We start from the raw sequence: 18,409 nt of genomic DNA, 5'->3' as shown, positions 1-18,409 counted from the left end.
GCTATAAACATCAGTGTACAGGTTTATGTGTATACGTATGTAATTAAGTTAAAATGAGGTTATTCGGCTGGGTCCTAATCCAATATAACTGGTGCCCTTAAGAAGAGGAGATCTCAATACAGACAGTAAAAGAAAAGACCTGGTGAGGACACAGCTAGAAGGAAGCCATCTGCAAGCCAAGAAGAGAGGCCTCAGTAGAAACCAACCCCGCTAATTCCTTGTCCTCCAACTTCTAACCTCCACAACTATGAGAAAATAAATTCCTGTTGTTTTAGCCACCCAGTTTATGGTACTTTGCAATAGCAGACCTAGCAAATTATTATAGGAATAACTAACATTTTTAGGAGGATGAGTCTTCCAATCTATGAATACAGTGTCTCCTGATTTACTTGGATCTTTGATTTCTATCATCACACTTTGTAATGTTAGGTGTACAAATACAGTACATGTTTTATTATATTAAGACCTGAGTATTTTATTTTATTTTGAGCAATTGTAAGCAACATTGAATTTTAATTTTAGCTTTCACGTGGTCATTGTTAATCTAAAAATGTGATTGACTTCTGTGTGTTGATCTTGTATCATGCAATCTTGCTCAAATAATTTATCAGTTCTAGCTTTTAAAATTTTGCCAATCTGAGAGATAAAAAATGGTATCATAGTGTCATTTATCTTGTATTTCTCGTATGATTAAAATTAAGCAGTTATATATTTGGCTGTATATGTAAATGTGTATACATAATTTAAATATTCACAAATGTTTTAAAATACTAGTATATAAAATTCACAAATTGCCTACTCATATCTTTAGCACATTTTAAAAATTTTTGTGTTGTATTTTTCCTTAGCTTTAAAAAACTCTTTATATATTAGAGATATTAGCCCTTTACCTATAATATATGTTGCAAATATTTTTAATGAATTTATTTATCTTTGAACTTGGTTTTTGGTATTTTTGCCATGTATTTTTGTAATTATTATTTCAATGCCAAAGATGTCAACCTTTTATTTTATTACATCTGAATTTTGAGTCATTGTTAAAAATCCTTTCCATACAGCTAGGTTATAGATGAATTAACCTTTCTTTTCCTTTGATATTTGTGTGGTTTTATTTTTTAAATTAGATCTATGATCCATTTAGAGATTTTGTATTTGGTATATGGTAAAATCTAATTTCATCTTTTATAAAATGACTATATAGTTGATGGCCAACATTTCCCAGTGATTTGAAATGACACTTTTATCATATATTAAATATCCATTTATACTTGAATCTGTTTCAGATTTTTTATCCTACTCTCTGGTTTTTCTGTGTATGGTCCAATGATCCACTCTTTTAATTATACTTTCTAATATGTTAAATATCTCACAGGGCTAATCCCCTTTCATAACTTTTATGTTTCAACCTATTCTTGCATGTTTAAATTTCCAAATTAACTTTAAAGCAACACGTCTAACTCCATAAAACATCTTGTAAGCTAAATGTCCAACATACTTAAATATATGACCTAAAACTGTAAAACTTCTAGAAGAAATAATAGGGGAGCCCTTGTCAGTTGGGCTCAGTGGATAGAATGTCGGCCTGTGGACTGAATGTTCCCAGATTCAGCTCCAGTCAAGGGCACATGTCTGTGCTGCGGGCTCGATCCTTAGTAGGGGGTGCGCAGGAGGCAGCCAGTTAATGATTCTCTGTCATCATTGATGTTTCTATCTCTCTCTCCCTTCTCCCTTCCTCTCTGAAAACAATAAAAATATATTAATATAATGATGATGATGATAATAATAATGATAATAATAATAATAATAATAATAATAATAGATCCTTATGGCTCTGGTCTTGGCAATGATTTCATGGATATGACACAAAAATAGTGGGACTATATCAAAGTAACCAAAAAGCTTCTACAGAGCAAAGGAAGCCATCAACAGAGCAAAAAGGCAATGTGAGAAAATATTTGCAAACCATATATATGATAAAGGGTTAATCTCCAAAATAATAAGTCATATAACTCATTTAAAAACAGCAAGAATAACCTAATTTTAAAATGGGCAATGCACTTAAATAGACATTTCTGCAAAGATGATATACAAATGGCCAATACGCATAGAAAAAGGTGTACAACATCACTAATCATCAGAGAAATATACATCAAAATCACAATGAGATATCACCTCAAACTTGTCAGGGTGGCTATCATCAATAAATGAACAAGCAACATGTGTTGGCGTGGATATGGAAAAAGGGCACCCTTGTACTCTGTGGGTGGGGATATAGTATGGTGATGCTGCGATGGAAAATAGTATGGAACGTCTTCAAAAATTAAAAATAGAACTATCGTATGATCCAGCAATCTCACTTCTGTGTATCTATCCAAAAGAATTGAAATAAGAATCTTGAAGAGATATTAGCAAGTCTAAGTTCCTTGCAGCACTATTCACAAAAACCAAGATGTGGAAACTCCCTAAATGTCCATAGACAGATGAATATAATATAAATCACATATGCTGAGTATGATGTGTTAAAATCTCACAGTAGTAGAATATATCCACATAAATGTATCCTCCCATGTTCTTCAGTTTTGCTTTATAAGGTCATGCTGTGTTTTGGGGGCTTAGATATTCTTAATTGCTATAGTTTTGTTGTTAATTGATTTTTTTAAATAACAAATAAGTATCCCTTTTTGTTATTGTTTTTAAAAAGCATCCTTCTTTTTGACTCTTACTGCTCTTTCCACCTGAAATTTACATATCAAGATCACAATTACTGTTTTCCTATTGTATCCACTTGCTTGATGTACTTTTGTCCATATCTTTATTTTTAGCCATTATGAATCACTGTTTTAAGAGTTCTTCCTATATATAGAACATAGTTGGATCTTTTTATTGTAAGCCAAATTGAAAATATTTTATTTTTAAGAGTGACTTAGATTCACTCAAGTTTATTGCTATTACTGATATTGCCATTACTGTTTTCAACTGTCATATTACATCATGTTATAATGTTGAGAACATATTTTATTATGTTTCTTCCTCTACTTGTTTTCTTTTTAAATAAATCTTTATTGTTGAAAGTATTACATATGTCCTTTTTTCCCCATTGCCTCTTCCCCCCCGCAAGCCTTCACTACCCTACTGTCTGTGTCTATGTGTATGCATATAAGCATATGAGTTCATTGGTTGATCTCTTCTCCCCACACACACACACCCTCCCCTGCCTTTCCTCTGAGGTTTGACAGTCTGTTTCATGTTTCTATGTCTCTGGGTCTATTTTTATTCATCAGTTTATGTTGTTCATTAAATTCCACATATGAGTGAGACCATGTGATATTTATCTTTCTTGGACTGGCTTATTTCACTTAGCATAATGCTCTCTTGGCCCATCCATGCTACTGCAAATGGTAAGAGTTCTTTATTTTTTATAGCTGCATAGTATTCCATTGTATAGATGTACCATAGCTTTTTAATCTATTCATCTGCTGATGGGCACTTAGGTTGTTTCCAAATCTTAGCTATTGTAATTGTGCTGCTATGAACATAGGGGTGCATACATTCTTTCTGATGGGCGTTTCTGAATTCTTGGGATATAGTCCTAGAAGTGGAATCACTGGATCAAATGGGAGTCCCATTTTTAAATTTTTGAGGAAACTCCAAACTGTTTTCCAGAGGTTGCACTAGTCTCATTCCCACCTCCTGGCCTCTCCAGCCAAGGGTGCACTGCTTCAGTTGCAGTCCCTGCAACTTCCGCCTCCCTGACTGCTGGGTCCTTGGCCCCTCAGTGAGTTGCTGAGTGTGTGCCTCTCCAGTCAAGGGCATGCTGCTTCAAAAGAAGACCTCAGACTCCAACTGCAGCCCCTCTGCTGCTGGCTCCTGGGCCCTCAAGTGAAGCCTCACTGGCCAGAGTCCTATTGCCTCACCTGCAGACTCTGGGATGCCTGCCCCCCATTCAGGGCTCTGGGACCCTTGCAGTGATTCACAGAGTGACACCACCCCATCAAGAGTCAAGCCACACCAGCCAGAGCCACAATTAACCAGCTACAGCCCAGGGATCTTCACCACCCAGCCCGTGGACTCTGAGACCCCACATTGAGCTGCATGCCAATGAGACTGCAGGCAACACTTGCCACAAGAGCTGGAACTATTAGCACATCCACAACAGCTTGCACAATGAGGCGGGGGGTGAGTCACATTGTCAGACAACCTGTGAGGAGACTTCATTCATGAATGAGCAACTAACATTCAAGACCCAATTACCTCAGGAGAACCCAAATAACTCAAGAGAGACTGCCCCACTGGGTCCCACAAATCACTGACTACATATGACCACCCCCAAAAGAACCTGGGTGGCATAACAATTGGATCTAAGACATAGAAACTATTATAATGGGACAGCAAAATTGGCTAGACAAAGAAACAATCCCCAAAAGAAAGAAAAAGAGGACTTACCAGAAAAGGAATTAAATGAAATGAAGGCAAGTAATTTGTCAGAGAAAGAATTCAGAGTAATGGCTATAAGGATGCTCAAACTTCTGGATGACAAGTACACACAACTCAATGAGAATTATAAGAAGCTGAATGAGAATGTCACCATGAATAAGAATCAAGAGGAAATGAAGAATCACATAACTGCAATAAAGAACACAATGGAATGTTTCAACAGTAGACTAGAACAGCGGTCACCAACTGGTGGTCTGCAGACCACTGGTGGTCCGTGAGGTCCGAAAGGCTGGCAACCACTGACTAGAAGAAGCTGAGGACCAAATCAGCAAATTAGAAGACAAAGTAGAAAAATAACACCTAGACAGAACAGCAACTAGAAAAAAAATTAAATAACAGGAGGAGGGTCTAAGGGAGCTTTGGGACAACTTGAAATGAAACAACATCTGCATAATAGGGGTGCTAGAAGGACAGGAAGCTGAGCAAAGAATAGAAGACCTGTTTGAAGAAATAATTTTTTTTTGTCTTCTGCTAATTATATATCTTTTGATTTTAGGAAGATTTGTAATTTTGCTATAGTGGTTAACTTAATTTCATATTTTATTTAATTTATTTTTCATTTTCTCTTTATTTAAATTTTTTTTCATCACCATTTATTCCCCCTATATCTTTTTCCATCTCTAAATTCTATTTATATCATGTTTAATATTCTTCGACCCATGTTTTCTTATTAAATCTACTAGAGGCCCAGTGCATGCAAATCGTGTACAGGTAGGGTCCCTAGGCCTGTTTGGCGATCAGGGCTCATCGGGGCCTTCTGGCTGCCGACTGGGGCCTTCCTTCCCCAGCTGCTGGCTGCTGGATGGGGCCTTCCTTTGTTCCGTGCCACCCCCTGGTGGTCAGTGCACATCATAGAGGGAGATCGAACTCCCGGTCTCCTGGTCAAACCCCTGAGGGGACACGGCATATTAGCTAGATATAGATATAGATATAGATATAGATATAGATATAGATATAGATATAGATATAAATATATAGATATAGATAGATAGATATACAGATATAGATATAGATATAAATATATAGATAGATATAGATATATAGATATAGATATATAGATATCGATATAGATTACTTTCTGGTTTGTCAGTTTTTTTATATTATTTAACTCCTACCTTTTGATTATTATACTTACTTTTTCCTCTTCACCCAATTTTTAATTACATTGTTTCTAATTTTATAGAGTATGTAACAAATAATATATATTATATAACAGTGGTATTCTGCCTTTATAAAACTTTTGTTTTTGTCTTAGCTCTAGAATTAAATATATTAAATATTCATCATCAACCTTTTTGAAGTTTCCCCAATCATCTCTCTTTTGGATGAATCCATTCACTATTCAATTTTTTAAGAAGAGCTTATGGCTTCAGAATTCTCTAAGTTTAAAAAAATTAAAGTTTTAAAAGAAAAAAGGAAAAAAATAAAGTTTTTAATCTTGATGGCAAACTTGTTTGGATGTAAAATGTTTGTTTCAAACTTGGTGAATTTTTTCTATATTTTAATTTAAAGTTTAATTTAACTACAGTAAAATTCACCCTTTTAAAAATCTGCATAATAGAATTTATGGTTGTTCACATTTTGAGAAATCATATACATATATATATCAGCATCACAATCAAGATATAGAAGAGTTCCATATTACCAAAGTAAATGCTCCTTTGGAGTCAGCCTTTAGGCTCTAGAAACTAATGGTCTGTTTTCCGTCTTTATACATTTGTTTGTTTTTTTTTTAATATCTTTCAAAAACAATTTTACCTTTTAAAAAAATATTTCTTTGCTGTTGCTTTGCTTCATTTTTTCTCCTCACTGTGAAGCTAGTATAATTCTATCACTCTTCTAAACTATTCTTTATTTTTGCCTGAAATCCCTGAGGATTTTTCCTTTATATTTAAAATCTAATATCTCAATATATCTTAGAGTTGACTGTTCCAGGTAAAATTTCTGGTACTGGATTGGACCTATCAATATATAGATTCAGACTTTCATTTATTTCTGAAAATCTTTCTTAAATTATAGTTTTAAATATTAATTTGTTCCTTTTTTTTTCCTTTTTAAGAATTCTCATTATATGCACAGTGGATTTCTTTTTTCTAGTCTTTCATCTCAAACACTTTCATTCTGACCCCTTTTACTTTTTCTTTATCTCACCTTCATTCTCTATTGTTTCATTTTGCTTTAATGCTTCTTATTCAGTTTTGATATGAATTTATTGTTCTTCAGGTACTTTAATATTCATTTCTGATGTGATTTTATTCTTTTTTCTTTTATTTTATTGTCTTGGGTTCATCAACTTTTGCTTGACCAATTTTTTTGTCTGTTTCATTCTTAGTTTTTAGGTTTCTACCTCAAGGTATTTTTTTTCATACCTTCAAATGCCTGTTTGAGGAAATTTAATTTTGAAGTATTTTTCTTTTCCTTGGTTATTTTTTATTAGTGAAACTTTTTATCAAATGCCTTTTTAAAATTCTTATGTTCTGCTTTTTTATTTTGATGAATTTTATTTATTTATTCAGTATATATTTATTGAGCACCTGCTCTGTCATTTTTTTAAATTGTTTATTTTTTTATTTATATTTATTGTAGTTGTTTGGTATAGATTAAGTTTGGTTGCATCTTTGAATTGTATGTACATGGCTGGCAGTTTGTGGCTGGTTTCTAAGCTCAAGAGCGCCCTCTTCTTTCCATATGACAAGTATGACAAGTATGGTTCTTTACTGGAAGGGGGGAATGTTGATTGGTCCTTATAAGCTAACATCCTTGGTCATGTAGGGTGACAAATTTTCCCTCTTGTTTCTGTTTCCCTTCATTGTGCATTTAAAAAAAATATTCAACTCTCCCTTTCCTTTAATACCCTTTTAAATTTCCGAGTTCTTTTTCCAAAACTGCTTTCCTGTGTCTTAATACACACTTGTAAGTCACTTCCCTAAAGGCTGAGCTTCCAGAAAAACTTGAGAATTTTCATACTTGAGGTTGAAGGAAACAAAGGTTTTGTCACTCCCGAAACTGTGCCTTTGGCTTATTAAGAAATAAATGACTCAGGAAGAACCTTTGCCACCCTACCCCCTTACCCCCATCCCCTGCTTTCTTGCCTAAGAAATTCAGTGCAAAGGCCTGCTTCAGGAAGGAAATCTTAGGATGTTTGCCTTAGCCTAACTGAATTTAGTATGGCAGATGGAAGGGGTCCAAGTAGGGACCTGGTAGCTAGATCACCCACTGTGTCCCACTGAAGCAAGAGTTTGCCTGCCATGTGTGTTCTGCTCTTCCTTAACTACCTGCAAATTGCCCATTCTCATTTTTGAAATCTAAGATCTCATTGCCCTCCTTTTCTCCTTTGTCCAAATGCATATATATCCAATTTTGCCTCCTGTCTTTGGAATTTCCATGGTTATGAGAATTCTCTCTGTGCACATACTACAATTTTTATTTCCTCCTGCTTATCTGTCATTGTTAATTTGATTATTAGCCCAGCTAGAAGAATTTAGAAAGTTGGAGGAAAAGTATTTTATTTTTAGCCCCCAGAGGGTAAACCTTCTTTTCTGCATGATTTTGCATCAATCTTAAGCTTCCTGCTAACTTTCCTCCTCTCTCTCTCATGCAGCATTTCCTGAACTGCCCTTCCTCTACACACCAGCATGTGGCAGGAGCCTGACAGTTCATTGTGATCTCCTATTTATTTTTCTGCTTACAGATCACTTCGAATTTGGTTTGTCTCTAAATTTAGTGGTAGTATTGTTCTTGTTCTTTCCTGTTGGGTGGGGGTATGGATGTGTTAACAGATTTGGATTTAGGAAAATGCATTTTTTGATCACCCATATATTCTTAAGGGACAAACTGGCAAAATGAAACAGATAGTAAAAGACAAAGTATACTTTCTGTTGCACATTAATTCTAATAACCTTTTCTTACATAATTTTGGCACCATGGAGTGGAAAAATGCTACTGAGCTGGTAAAATACTTAGGCTTTGAGGTTAATGTACCATTAAAACAATAAAGATAAGAAAAGCAGATTTTCAGAGAATACTATTTATAAAATGTCCATTAATATAATCTATTATCACTGTGTATTTAGGACAGAGTAAATAATTTTTATGTTTCATGAGAGATTATATTTTAGGATTTGAGAACTTAAAAGTACACTTTCAGTATCATTCCTTCTAGTCCAATCCCATTATACACTTCAGGGACTAGGAGTCTAGTTCATTCCTTTGTGAGATGAGCATATCAGCAATTAAATCCAAACTGGGTTCTCCAGTTTCCTAGTACAGATTCTCTTTTTTTTTTTACTCTTAATTTCTTTTTCTTTATTGATTAAGGTATTACATATGTGTCCTTATCCCTCCATTACCCCTCCCACTCATGCCCTCACTCCCCTGTTGTCTGTGTCCTTTGGTTAGACTTATATGCATGCATACAAGTCCTTTGGTTGATCTCTCCCCCTTACCACCCTCTCCTACCTTCCCTCTGAGGTTTGACATTCTGATCAATGATTCTCTGTCTCTGGATGATCAATTTATGTTGTTCATTATATTCCATAAGTGAGTGAGATCATGTGATATTTATCTTTCTCTGACTGGCTTATTTCACTTAGCACAGATTCTTTGTAGTTTTGTAGAAGTGATTTTGGTTGATCATTATAAATATTAGCTAGATGCAAAATTATGATTAAAATAAATAGGGCATAGAGATGGTAGAAAATAAAAATTAAAAACCTCCCTAAAACAAATTTATCAAAGCTTGGGGTGTGTGGAGTGATTGAGGGGGGAAAAGAGAAAAAAAAGAGAGAGAAAGAATTCATGGACATGAACAACAGTGTGGTTACTGTGAGGAGAGGGAGCGATGAGGGAGAATAGGACAGTAGAGGGGGATAAATTGTGCTGGAAAAAATAAAATTAAAATAAATAAATAAAAATATCTCCTACATACCAATAAATAAATATATAAAAAATTTCATTACCTAAATTTTATTGCGGTAATGTGACCTTGCATTTATACATTACTAATTAATGTTTTATCCCCTGTCTCTTCGTAAAAACATAAACTGTAGACTCCATGAAGGATAGCTATTATTGAGAGCTTATTATGTGCCAATCACTTTGTTTGCCAACATTAAAAAAAGGTTACTTAAAATATGTTTATTTTTTATGTGAGCCTCTTTCACTTTCTTTGTATAAGAGATGGTACTATGTATATAAAACAGATTATAGGGGTGATGGTGTGTTTCTGACTCTGTCCCATTATAAGGCAACTGTTATTGTAGATAACACTGAACAATAGAGTATCTATCTATCATCTTAATATGTTATAAAATGTCTGTTTTGATTTTTGAAGACTGTTACTGATTTATTTAATAAATATTACATACACATCCAATTCCATCTGCCACACAATTTGTTTTTTCTTCACTTTTCAAATGATACAAGCAAAATAATTAACTTTATGAATGTTTATTGTGATACCTGACACAAATTCATGACATAATCTGAGACTGAAAAACTAATAAAATTGTACTTACCATAAAGGATTGCCAGCAGGGAAGTTGGCATGACAAGTAGTCCCACTAGCATATCAGCAATGGCTAGGGACATTAAGAAGTAATTGGTGGCATTGTGCAACTTCTTTTCAAAGCGTACTGCCATGATGACGAGAATGTTGCCACCTATCGTCAATATTATTATTATGACGATTACAAGTGCTGGCCAGTTTTGTACCCCGCCTGGAACTCCGACGCGTCCATCATCGGAGGCATTAAAAATGTCAGTTACTATGGCTGCAACTGGGCTCACAGAAATATCGCATTGCCAAACCAATAGGCCGATTAGGTGCACACTGAAAATTAAGAAAGAAAAAAATCAGATACTTATTATAAAGCTGGGTGGGTCAAAAGTTGGTTTATAGTTGTGCATATGCAAAGCACAGAGTTTATTCTTGCATTATTATTTATTAATTATTGTATTATTTTCCATATGAACAACTGTAAACTTACTTTTGCCCCACCCTATTTTGCTTAAACACAACAAATGGCTTATACAAAACAATTGCTTTTCCTTCAATAGTAATCATCATCATCATTATCATATCTGCTCTTTTAATTAAACTTCAGTATATTTTCTATCCAAAGAATACTCTTTGTTTAGTGTTTATTATGAGTTAGGCACTTAGCTTACTGAAGTATTCTATATAATAAAGAGCTAATATGCTAATTAGGCCAAACAACCGTCCAGACGACCTTCCAGACGAAGCCGGGGCTGCAAGGGCCGAGCCCCTTGCACAAATTTCATGCATCGTGCCTCTAGTATATCTATAATCTCATTTGATCTCATAAAACAACCTCATGAAGTCAGGACTAATTTATATCTATTATGTAGATGAGGAGACTGAGGTTTAGAGAGATTAAGTAACTTTATCAAGGCAATATAGCCAGTAAGTGGCAGGGGAAGGGTCAATACTCAGGTTTCACTGATTTCAAAGCCTGTGTTTTAAATTTTTACTCTATGCAAGTAATCTGAAACCATGCTATTGCTTCATTTGCTGTAATGATTTATTCAAATTACATTCATTAAGTATCCTCTCGAAGTGTAAGTTCATAATGTGTCTAACAAAACATTTATTTTAATAAAATAGATAAGGCAAACAAGCATATTAAAATTTTCCTGCTTAAAATCAAGAGTTATCTGCGCATGACTGTCTTACATGTGTTTTATGTTCAGTAACAGATATCTAATGAATATTAAGCAGCAATTACACTATGTATAGTGTTTGCTATTATTTTATGATTATAATAATCATATCTATATGATTATTCATACACACATACATGCACATCATACTTTGCGAAGCAAAACTGTAGCAATCTGAAAAATTATTGGCATTATTTAAATGTAAGTAAAATATTATAATCATTTTATAGCACATTTAAAAATTATTTCTCTCTGCCCTAATCGGTTTGGCTCAGTGGATAGAGCATCGGCCTGCGGACTGAAAGGTCCCAGGTTCGATTCCAGTCAAGGGCATGTACCTTGGTTACAGGCACATCCCCAGTAGGAGGTGTGCAGGAGGCAGCTGATTGATGTTTCTCTCTCATCGATGTTTCTAACTCTCTATCCCTCTCCCTTCCTCTCTGTAAAAAATCAATAAAATACATTTTTAAAAAATAAAAAAATAAAAATTATTTCTCTATTATCTTGTTAATATACTATGTATTTTAAGATAATGAAGGAGTCAAAAATTTTTGACTATCATTTTACAAAGGATAGAAAACTAATACTTCAGACATCTAGCTTAAAAAACAAGCTTCTAATTAGTCAAAGGTAACATATTCTAAGCAACATGATGGGAAGAAACACACATAGTAATTTTTATCAAATATTGAGAAATAATCAGTAAATTCAAGTGTAGGCCATATTACTTTTCTGGAATATAAAAAAGAAGCTAAAATAATATGTGATTCAAATAATATGGACCATAATTAATCTGATTAATATAAATAAAATTTATTGAAATAAAGGACCAAATAAATAAAAGCAAGTTATTTGTTCTTAGTGTTGATTATCCTGTCACTGTATTTGTTGCATATGGCACGTGGCCAATGTCCTGGCTACATGACCTCAATAATTTTTGACCAGTCACTTAACCTCTTACAACATAAATTTCCTCATCTGTCCAAGAGGATGATCTCTATAACCTGATTATTGTGAAAATTAAATGATATGTGCAAAGCCCTGAAAATAGTACCTCTGTGATAATAAGCCCTCAGTAAATGTTGGAGCTACCTTCTTCCTGCCTTCAAAGTTAAACAGAAGGATTTTATGGAAACTATACCCCAATTCACATATTTTAAAATTTTTCAAGAATTTAAGTCCTGATTTTATTTTAAAATAACACTTATTTATGCAGAACTAGGTTCAGATAGTAATTTTAAATCCAGGGTCTTTTCTGGCCTATCTAATAAAAAACTTGTCCCTCTGGTATCAATTTTTTTTCTGCTTTAAATTATGTGGGGATCATTACAAATAGCCCTACAAGACTTTATGTTCACAATAATCAACTGCATCTTCAATTGTCAGTTGCAGAACCACAGAGAATAAAGTCCTAACAGAATATGCAGTCCCACCTCACATTTTTGAAGGAAGTTGTGAAAACATCTAAATCCTTTCCATATTTCTCTAAAAACAGTGGAGGAATGCAGAATAAAGTTGCACATAACAAAAATGCACATAACATAAAAAACTATGTTCAATTATGAATTTTATAATTTGAGTATCTTAGAACTTTGGGGTAGAAAACCACTTGAAGTATAACTCTATTGGTCAGATGTACATAAATTTTATTAAAAAGCCCATGAAACAAATATTTAGTTACTTCCCGGCTGGAGTGGCTCAGTGGTTGAGCATCGACCTATGAACCAGGAAGTCATGGTTTGATTCCTGGTCAGGGCACATGCCCAGGTTGCGGGCTCAATTCCCAGTGTGGGGCGTGCCGTGAGGCGTGCAGGAGGCAGCCAATCAATGATTCTCTCTCATTATTGATGTTTCTATCTCTCCCTCCCCCTTCATTTCTGAAACCAATAAAATATATTTTAAAAAATACTAAATTACTAAGGAAGCTTGTAGAATATAAATATATCTATTGTTAAAATAAAGAAAGAAATCTATTGTGAATTATAAAATAAAGTAATGGTGCTGGGAAAGATCCTGAAAGAGTATTTACTTTAGTTCCCTGGTTTCAATTCAATTTAATAAATTATTACTGAGTACTATTTATGGGAAACGTATTATGAGTTTTATTGTAGTCCAATGCTATTTTCTATAGTTTTGTAATAAAACTTGGCAGTATTATAATTAAATCTAACTTCAAATAGTGCATCCTCAGTGAAATATATACAGTCTTTTTACAAAAGAGGAGTAATTTAGGTCTTGCTTCTAAAGCTATATGAATTGCCATTAAGCCACAGAAGTCTCATAAAATATATGCTCAAAAATCACAAGTTCTTTGGAACCGTGAAAATAATTTATTCATTGCTACTAAATTTTTAATGAAATATAATTTTACATGCATAGTAGCTAAACAAAATGATAATTTAATTTAAAAGTCTGAGTATATTTTAAACCTACTGAGTTTTTCGATGGCATATGACAAAGAGCATTATTAGAAGAGATGAATGCTCTCTGTTTCTCTTAATAGGATGGAAAAAGGTGATATGAATTTCTTAATTTCATACCAGAATAATTCGGTACACTTTAAAGTAACCCTACATTCTGGTATATAGACCAATGCCCAAATAGAGTTGACACAGGTGCATGAAACATTTGTCCTTTCATTTTCTTACACCTTACTCTGCTGATCTGTCTGATCTGACTCTGCTATCACTGTCTACCCTTTCCTTTCCTCATCTGCTCTAGTTCTCTTGGAGCCACACATCCTTGAGAGTATCATTATTACAATAAGTAGTGACATCCAAGATGGGCTATAATGGTGCATACTGGAGATGATGTTCTTTATACCTACACTGCTCTGTAAACTTTGTTCCTGAGTGAGCTTTTACAGGAATTATAGAGGAGACTGTGTAAAGCAAGGCGATTCAAGGCTTCTCCACTGTACCAGTCAGTTTACAGAGACCTGGATCTATTTTTTTTTTCAATGCCCCATTCCTCAAAGAGTAGGTTTAGAAGAAACAAACCCTATATTTTGTTAAGTTAAAAAGAAGATATGGCCGAAACCGGTTTGGCTCAGTGGATAGAGCGTCGGCCTGCGGACTGAAGGGTCCCGGGTTCGATTCCGGTCAAGGGCATGTACCTTGGTTGCAGGCACATCCCCAATAGGAGATGTGCAGGAGGCAGCTGATCGATGTTTCTCTCTCATCGATGTTTCTGACTCTCTATCTCTCTCCCTTCCTCTCTGTAAAAAATCAATAAAATATATTTTAAAAAAAAAAAGAAGATATGACTGGGTTACATCATGTTTAGAATTGTCCAGTATTTGAATTCAACTCTTTACTTATACCCTTTATGTTACATTGTATTAGTTTTAACTACTGGGTCATTGCATCAGGACTTCCAAAAATTGAATTGTTTTCCTCTGTCTAGCTACACCGCCCAACCCCAACTCCCTGACTTCTGATGCATTCTTTTGCAATCTCAAATATTTTATATAAAACCAGAGACTTATAAAGACATTTTATTTTCTTGGTTCAGTTCATGATGGAAAAAGGAAAGTATCTTCTCACTTCTATGTTTTAACCATGGAGAAGGCAATCGTGGGCATTGGGATTGTTTTTGAATCTAAGGTATAATTACCATATTACTTGTTTGAATGCATGAGTGGTTGTGTTTAACTGGAGTTCAAATTACAGGGTTTTTCTCCATTTATTGCTTTTGAATAGGAAACACGTATACAATTAGTCTATTGAAACAAAAGTCATTTATGAAGATTGAGGTAAATATGGCTGAATGATCATATAAAAGCCTGTTTAACATTTTTGAGCCAGCTACCATAAAAAAGTTATCTTTTGAAAAAAAATAAGTAATAGCATACTTACAGGAACGAGTGCACCGCTTTCCTTAAGTTCACCATGATTGCTTCAGTGTTAAGCAACCAAAGTTTAAAACTGAGGAAAGGACGTTTAGATTGGGTTCATAATACCGTCCTTTCTGGGGAGAGAAAAGAAAAAGAAAAAGAAAATTAGTTAAAGGTCCAAATAATTACATAACAAATTAAATAAATTTAAATATACTTATGAAGGGATAAGAAACAATCAATACTAAATTTAGCAAATAGGTCAGCATGTTATATCATATAAGTAGTAAAAATGGTAAAAAGAATAGATTTTTCATTATTTACCAATATACAACTATCATAGTTCTTCTAAAAATTCTTGTACACACTTTAATTTATGTGGAGATTCCACTAAATCTCCCCCTGTTAGAGGATAGAGAGCTTCAAATTGTTGTTTTGAGAAAGAAATGAAGAATAAATGTTTCTTTAATTTGCAAACCATTACGGCAAAGTTTGTGATCTACTAATTAGGTGACATCTATAAAGTAAAAAGTTTTCATAATATAAGAAATAGAAAACTAAAACAAGTTTTAAGCGTTTTTATAAAGTGAACACATTTTGTACTTTTCTAACTTTTTTGTTTCAGAGTGAAGCCATCTGCATTTACATATAGATAGCTTTACTTATACTTTGGCTTTAACCAACAATATTCTCTAGAGTACAGAAAAAGGTTTATACCAAAATAAGTGAGTTGGTCATGTTTATTATATTATATATAACAATCATCCTCATGTATCAACTAATTAGTATCCAACAGACAGTATGTTACAGTAAGACCCATGGAATAATGCTGAAAATTATTCAAATAATGCAATCAAAAGTTGAGTTGCATTAGATGACTGAAAAAAACATTTGTAGTTTCTTTTATTAGAAGGTGACTATGTATCTTCAAAGGTATGAAACATGAAAACTCTCCAAACAACTTATTAAAGAATTTCAGAGTGAGCAGCTTCAATTTCTGTAGGCTATTTTAAAAAGGAGTTATTTGTTTCATTGAAAAGCCCCAAATATTTACATAGCAGATTATTTACCACTTAGCATGCACTGTACTCAGTATGCTAAAATGCTGGCCGAATTTGCTGAGAATCTCTGCTGCACTCATTGTGGAAAAAAACACCTTACCAAGTAGAACATGTCACTCTCAACCTTTACACTGACATCGAAAAACACTGTGTGATAATCATGTCATAAAGACTGTATTATCCATATTCGTAGCCATGCTGGAATCCCATTTTTACATGTATGTTAATCTAATGATTAACATAGAGAACCCTTTGGTTTTTTTGTTTAGTGATTCCTAACTAGGAGTAGAATTGGTAAACCCCTCTGTTCTCCATCTTGTTTTTCCTATAACTTCTACTTTATGATTTTGATTATTCTCTCTTCCCACACCAAACATCCAACTGTATTCATTTCTGGGATTGCAAACTATTCTAAGAGTCAGGATTGTGATATTAACCTGGCCAACAGTGGGCTGTCCTTGAGAATAAATTATTTGTGTGTGCGCATGTGTGTGTGTGTGTGTGTTTGTGTGTGAGAGAGAGAGAGAGAGAGAGAGAGAGAGAGAGAGAGAGAGAATTGAATAGCTTGAAAACATAGAATAACATGAAATATCTATTTTATCTAATTTGTAAATATTTTAAAGAAATACGATAAAATATGTTGGTAAACTTTTGAAATGTTTTCTAGTGTTTTTTAGAAATTTGGAAATAAAATTTTACTAGAACAATATGCACCTCCCTATATTTTCCATCTCATTTAATGGCATTATTATTTGTCTTATTTATTTTCTCTTATTTCTCATCTTTCACTTGTAAGTTCTAACAGTGCTGCTGACACAAAAATCTATCTCAAAATTATATATAATTTAACTATAGTAATACATAAAATATGGCCTCCAGTATCCAGGAACCCTAAATATCCTATTGGAGAGATAGAGTGACATTAATTAGCCAGATCATCATTAGCCAGACCATTTCTGTCCCTAAAATTTTGCCAGACATGCATAGATCCTTTTTTCCTAGGAGATCTGGAAATAAGTGACAGAAAAAAATAGTAAAGGGAGATAAAGTGGTCTTCTTTTGCTTCTTAGCCCTCAGTAAATACAAAAATACTTTAATATTTTAATAATAAAAATAACTATTTTTAATAATAAAAATATTTTAATAATAAAATATAAAAATTATTTTCAATTTTTATTTTTCAAGTATCCAAACAGTAATATAATTTAAAAGTTTCAAAGTAAAATGCTTCCTCCTAATAGTTGAAATTGTTTTTGCCATAGCTCAACATGATAATCATGTCATAAAGACTGTATTATCCATATTCGCAGCTATGCTGGAATCCCATTATTGTTACTCAAAATATTATATTCCATTAAAAGTTAATCAACTGTGTCATCATTTTTACATGTATGTTTTTCTGATAAATATAAACAGAAAAATTAAACAACTAATATTTATTTTCAAAGTTCCAATCTCATTGAGAAGAGCCAAGTAATAATAAAAGTACTGTATTACATATATATTTCTCCAATTTATTAACTAAAACACCTTGAGAGCAAAATAACATTTTTCTGTGCTGTTAAAATTTACACCCTTTTAAAGTTGACTAAACCTGATAGAAAATGTCCCCGGATTAGCGGTAAGGTTAGAGATATGATATGCTAGACAGGCATAAATTATACAAATTATGTAAAGTAAGTAATGTTACATTACATGGTTTACCAAAAGGTCAGATCACTGTAATGATATTTTGTAATGAGAAATGTTCTGAAATTTTACAAAAAGGGAAGGAAATGAAAAAGCTCTTAAAATCTTGGATAAGATAAATTAAGAGAAACAAAAAATAAGAAGACAACTCTTATCTGCATACCCCTCCGACTCCACCAATCCACTAATTTTTTTCATAATGGAATCCTGATGGTTGTGTGAACGTGAGAAGAATATCTGTGAATTGAAGTATTCAAATTTGGAAAAGAATTTTGTTTTATAAAATAAAGAAAAAAACATTTGTGGGATAATGGACAGAGTAAATTTTAATGAGAATGTATATGATTCTCATAGAAACTATGATTGTTTAATAATATAAAATGTTATAAGAATATATATATATATTTCTGTGTTCAGAAAATTATTGAGTAACCTGAAATCAATTAGCTGTCTCAAGCATGAAGAGAAAATCGAAAATTAAAGTAACCCTAAATAAGTTTAGAATCAGTATACATTTAAACCAATCTCATTTCTTTCTGCAGCATAAATTACAAACCTTTTCATGATCTCTCTAAAGCACTGTAAGATCTTCAGGCATCAATAATAGTAACTACATTTACTAAGGCAAAAAGGGGGACAAATATTAGTT

At 33.3% G+C, this 18,409-nt stretch overlaps 1 protein-coding gene across 1 annotated transcript in view; it reads right to left on the bottom strand.

The window, feature by feature from the left end:
• Positions 1 to 18,409, bottom strand: part of HTR2C (5-hydroxytryptamine receptor 2C) — a 318,127-nt gene that overhangs the window by 158,250 nt on the left and 141,468 nt on the right. The window contains exons 3-4 of the mRNA XM_081115142.1: positions 15,033 to 15,144; positions 10,011 to 10,324 (exon numbers count right to left, since the gene is read on the bottom strand). Of these exons, the coding sequence (XP_080971268.1) occupies positions 10,011 to 10,324; positions 15,033 to 15,067 (349 nt within the window). The 5' untranslated portion in view covers positions 15,068 to 15,144. The remainder of the gene's footprint in view (positions 1 to 10,010; positions 10,325 to 15,032; positions 15,145 to 18,409) is intronic.

The sequence above is a fragment of the Myotis nattereri genome (assembly GCF_964212035.1).
Source record: "Myotis nattereri genome assembly, chromosome: X".
In the NCBI taxonomy this organism is placed as follows: domain Eukaryota; kingdom Metazoa; phylum Chordata; class Mammalia; order Chiroptera; family Vespertilionidae; genus Myotis; species Myotis nattereri.
This window is presented reverse-complemented; position numbering and strand designations above follow the sequence as displayed.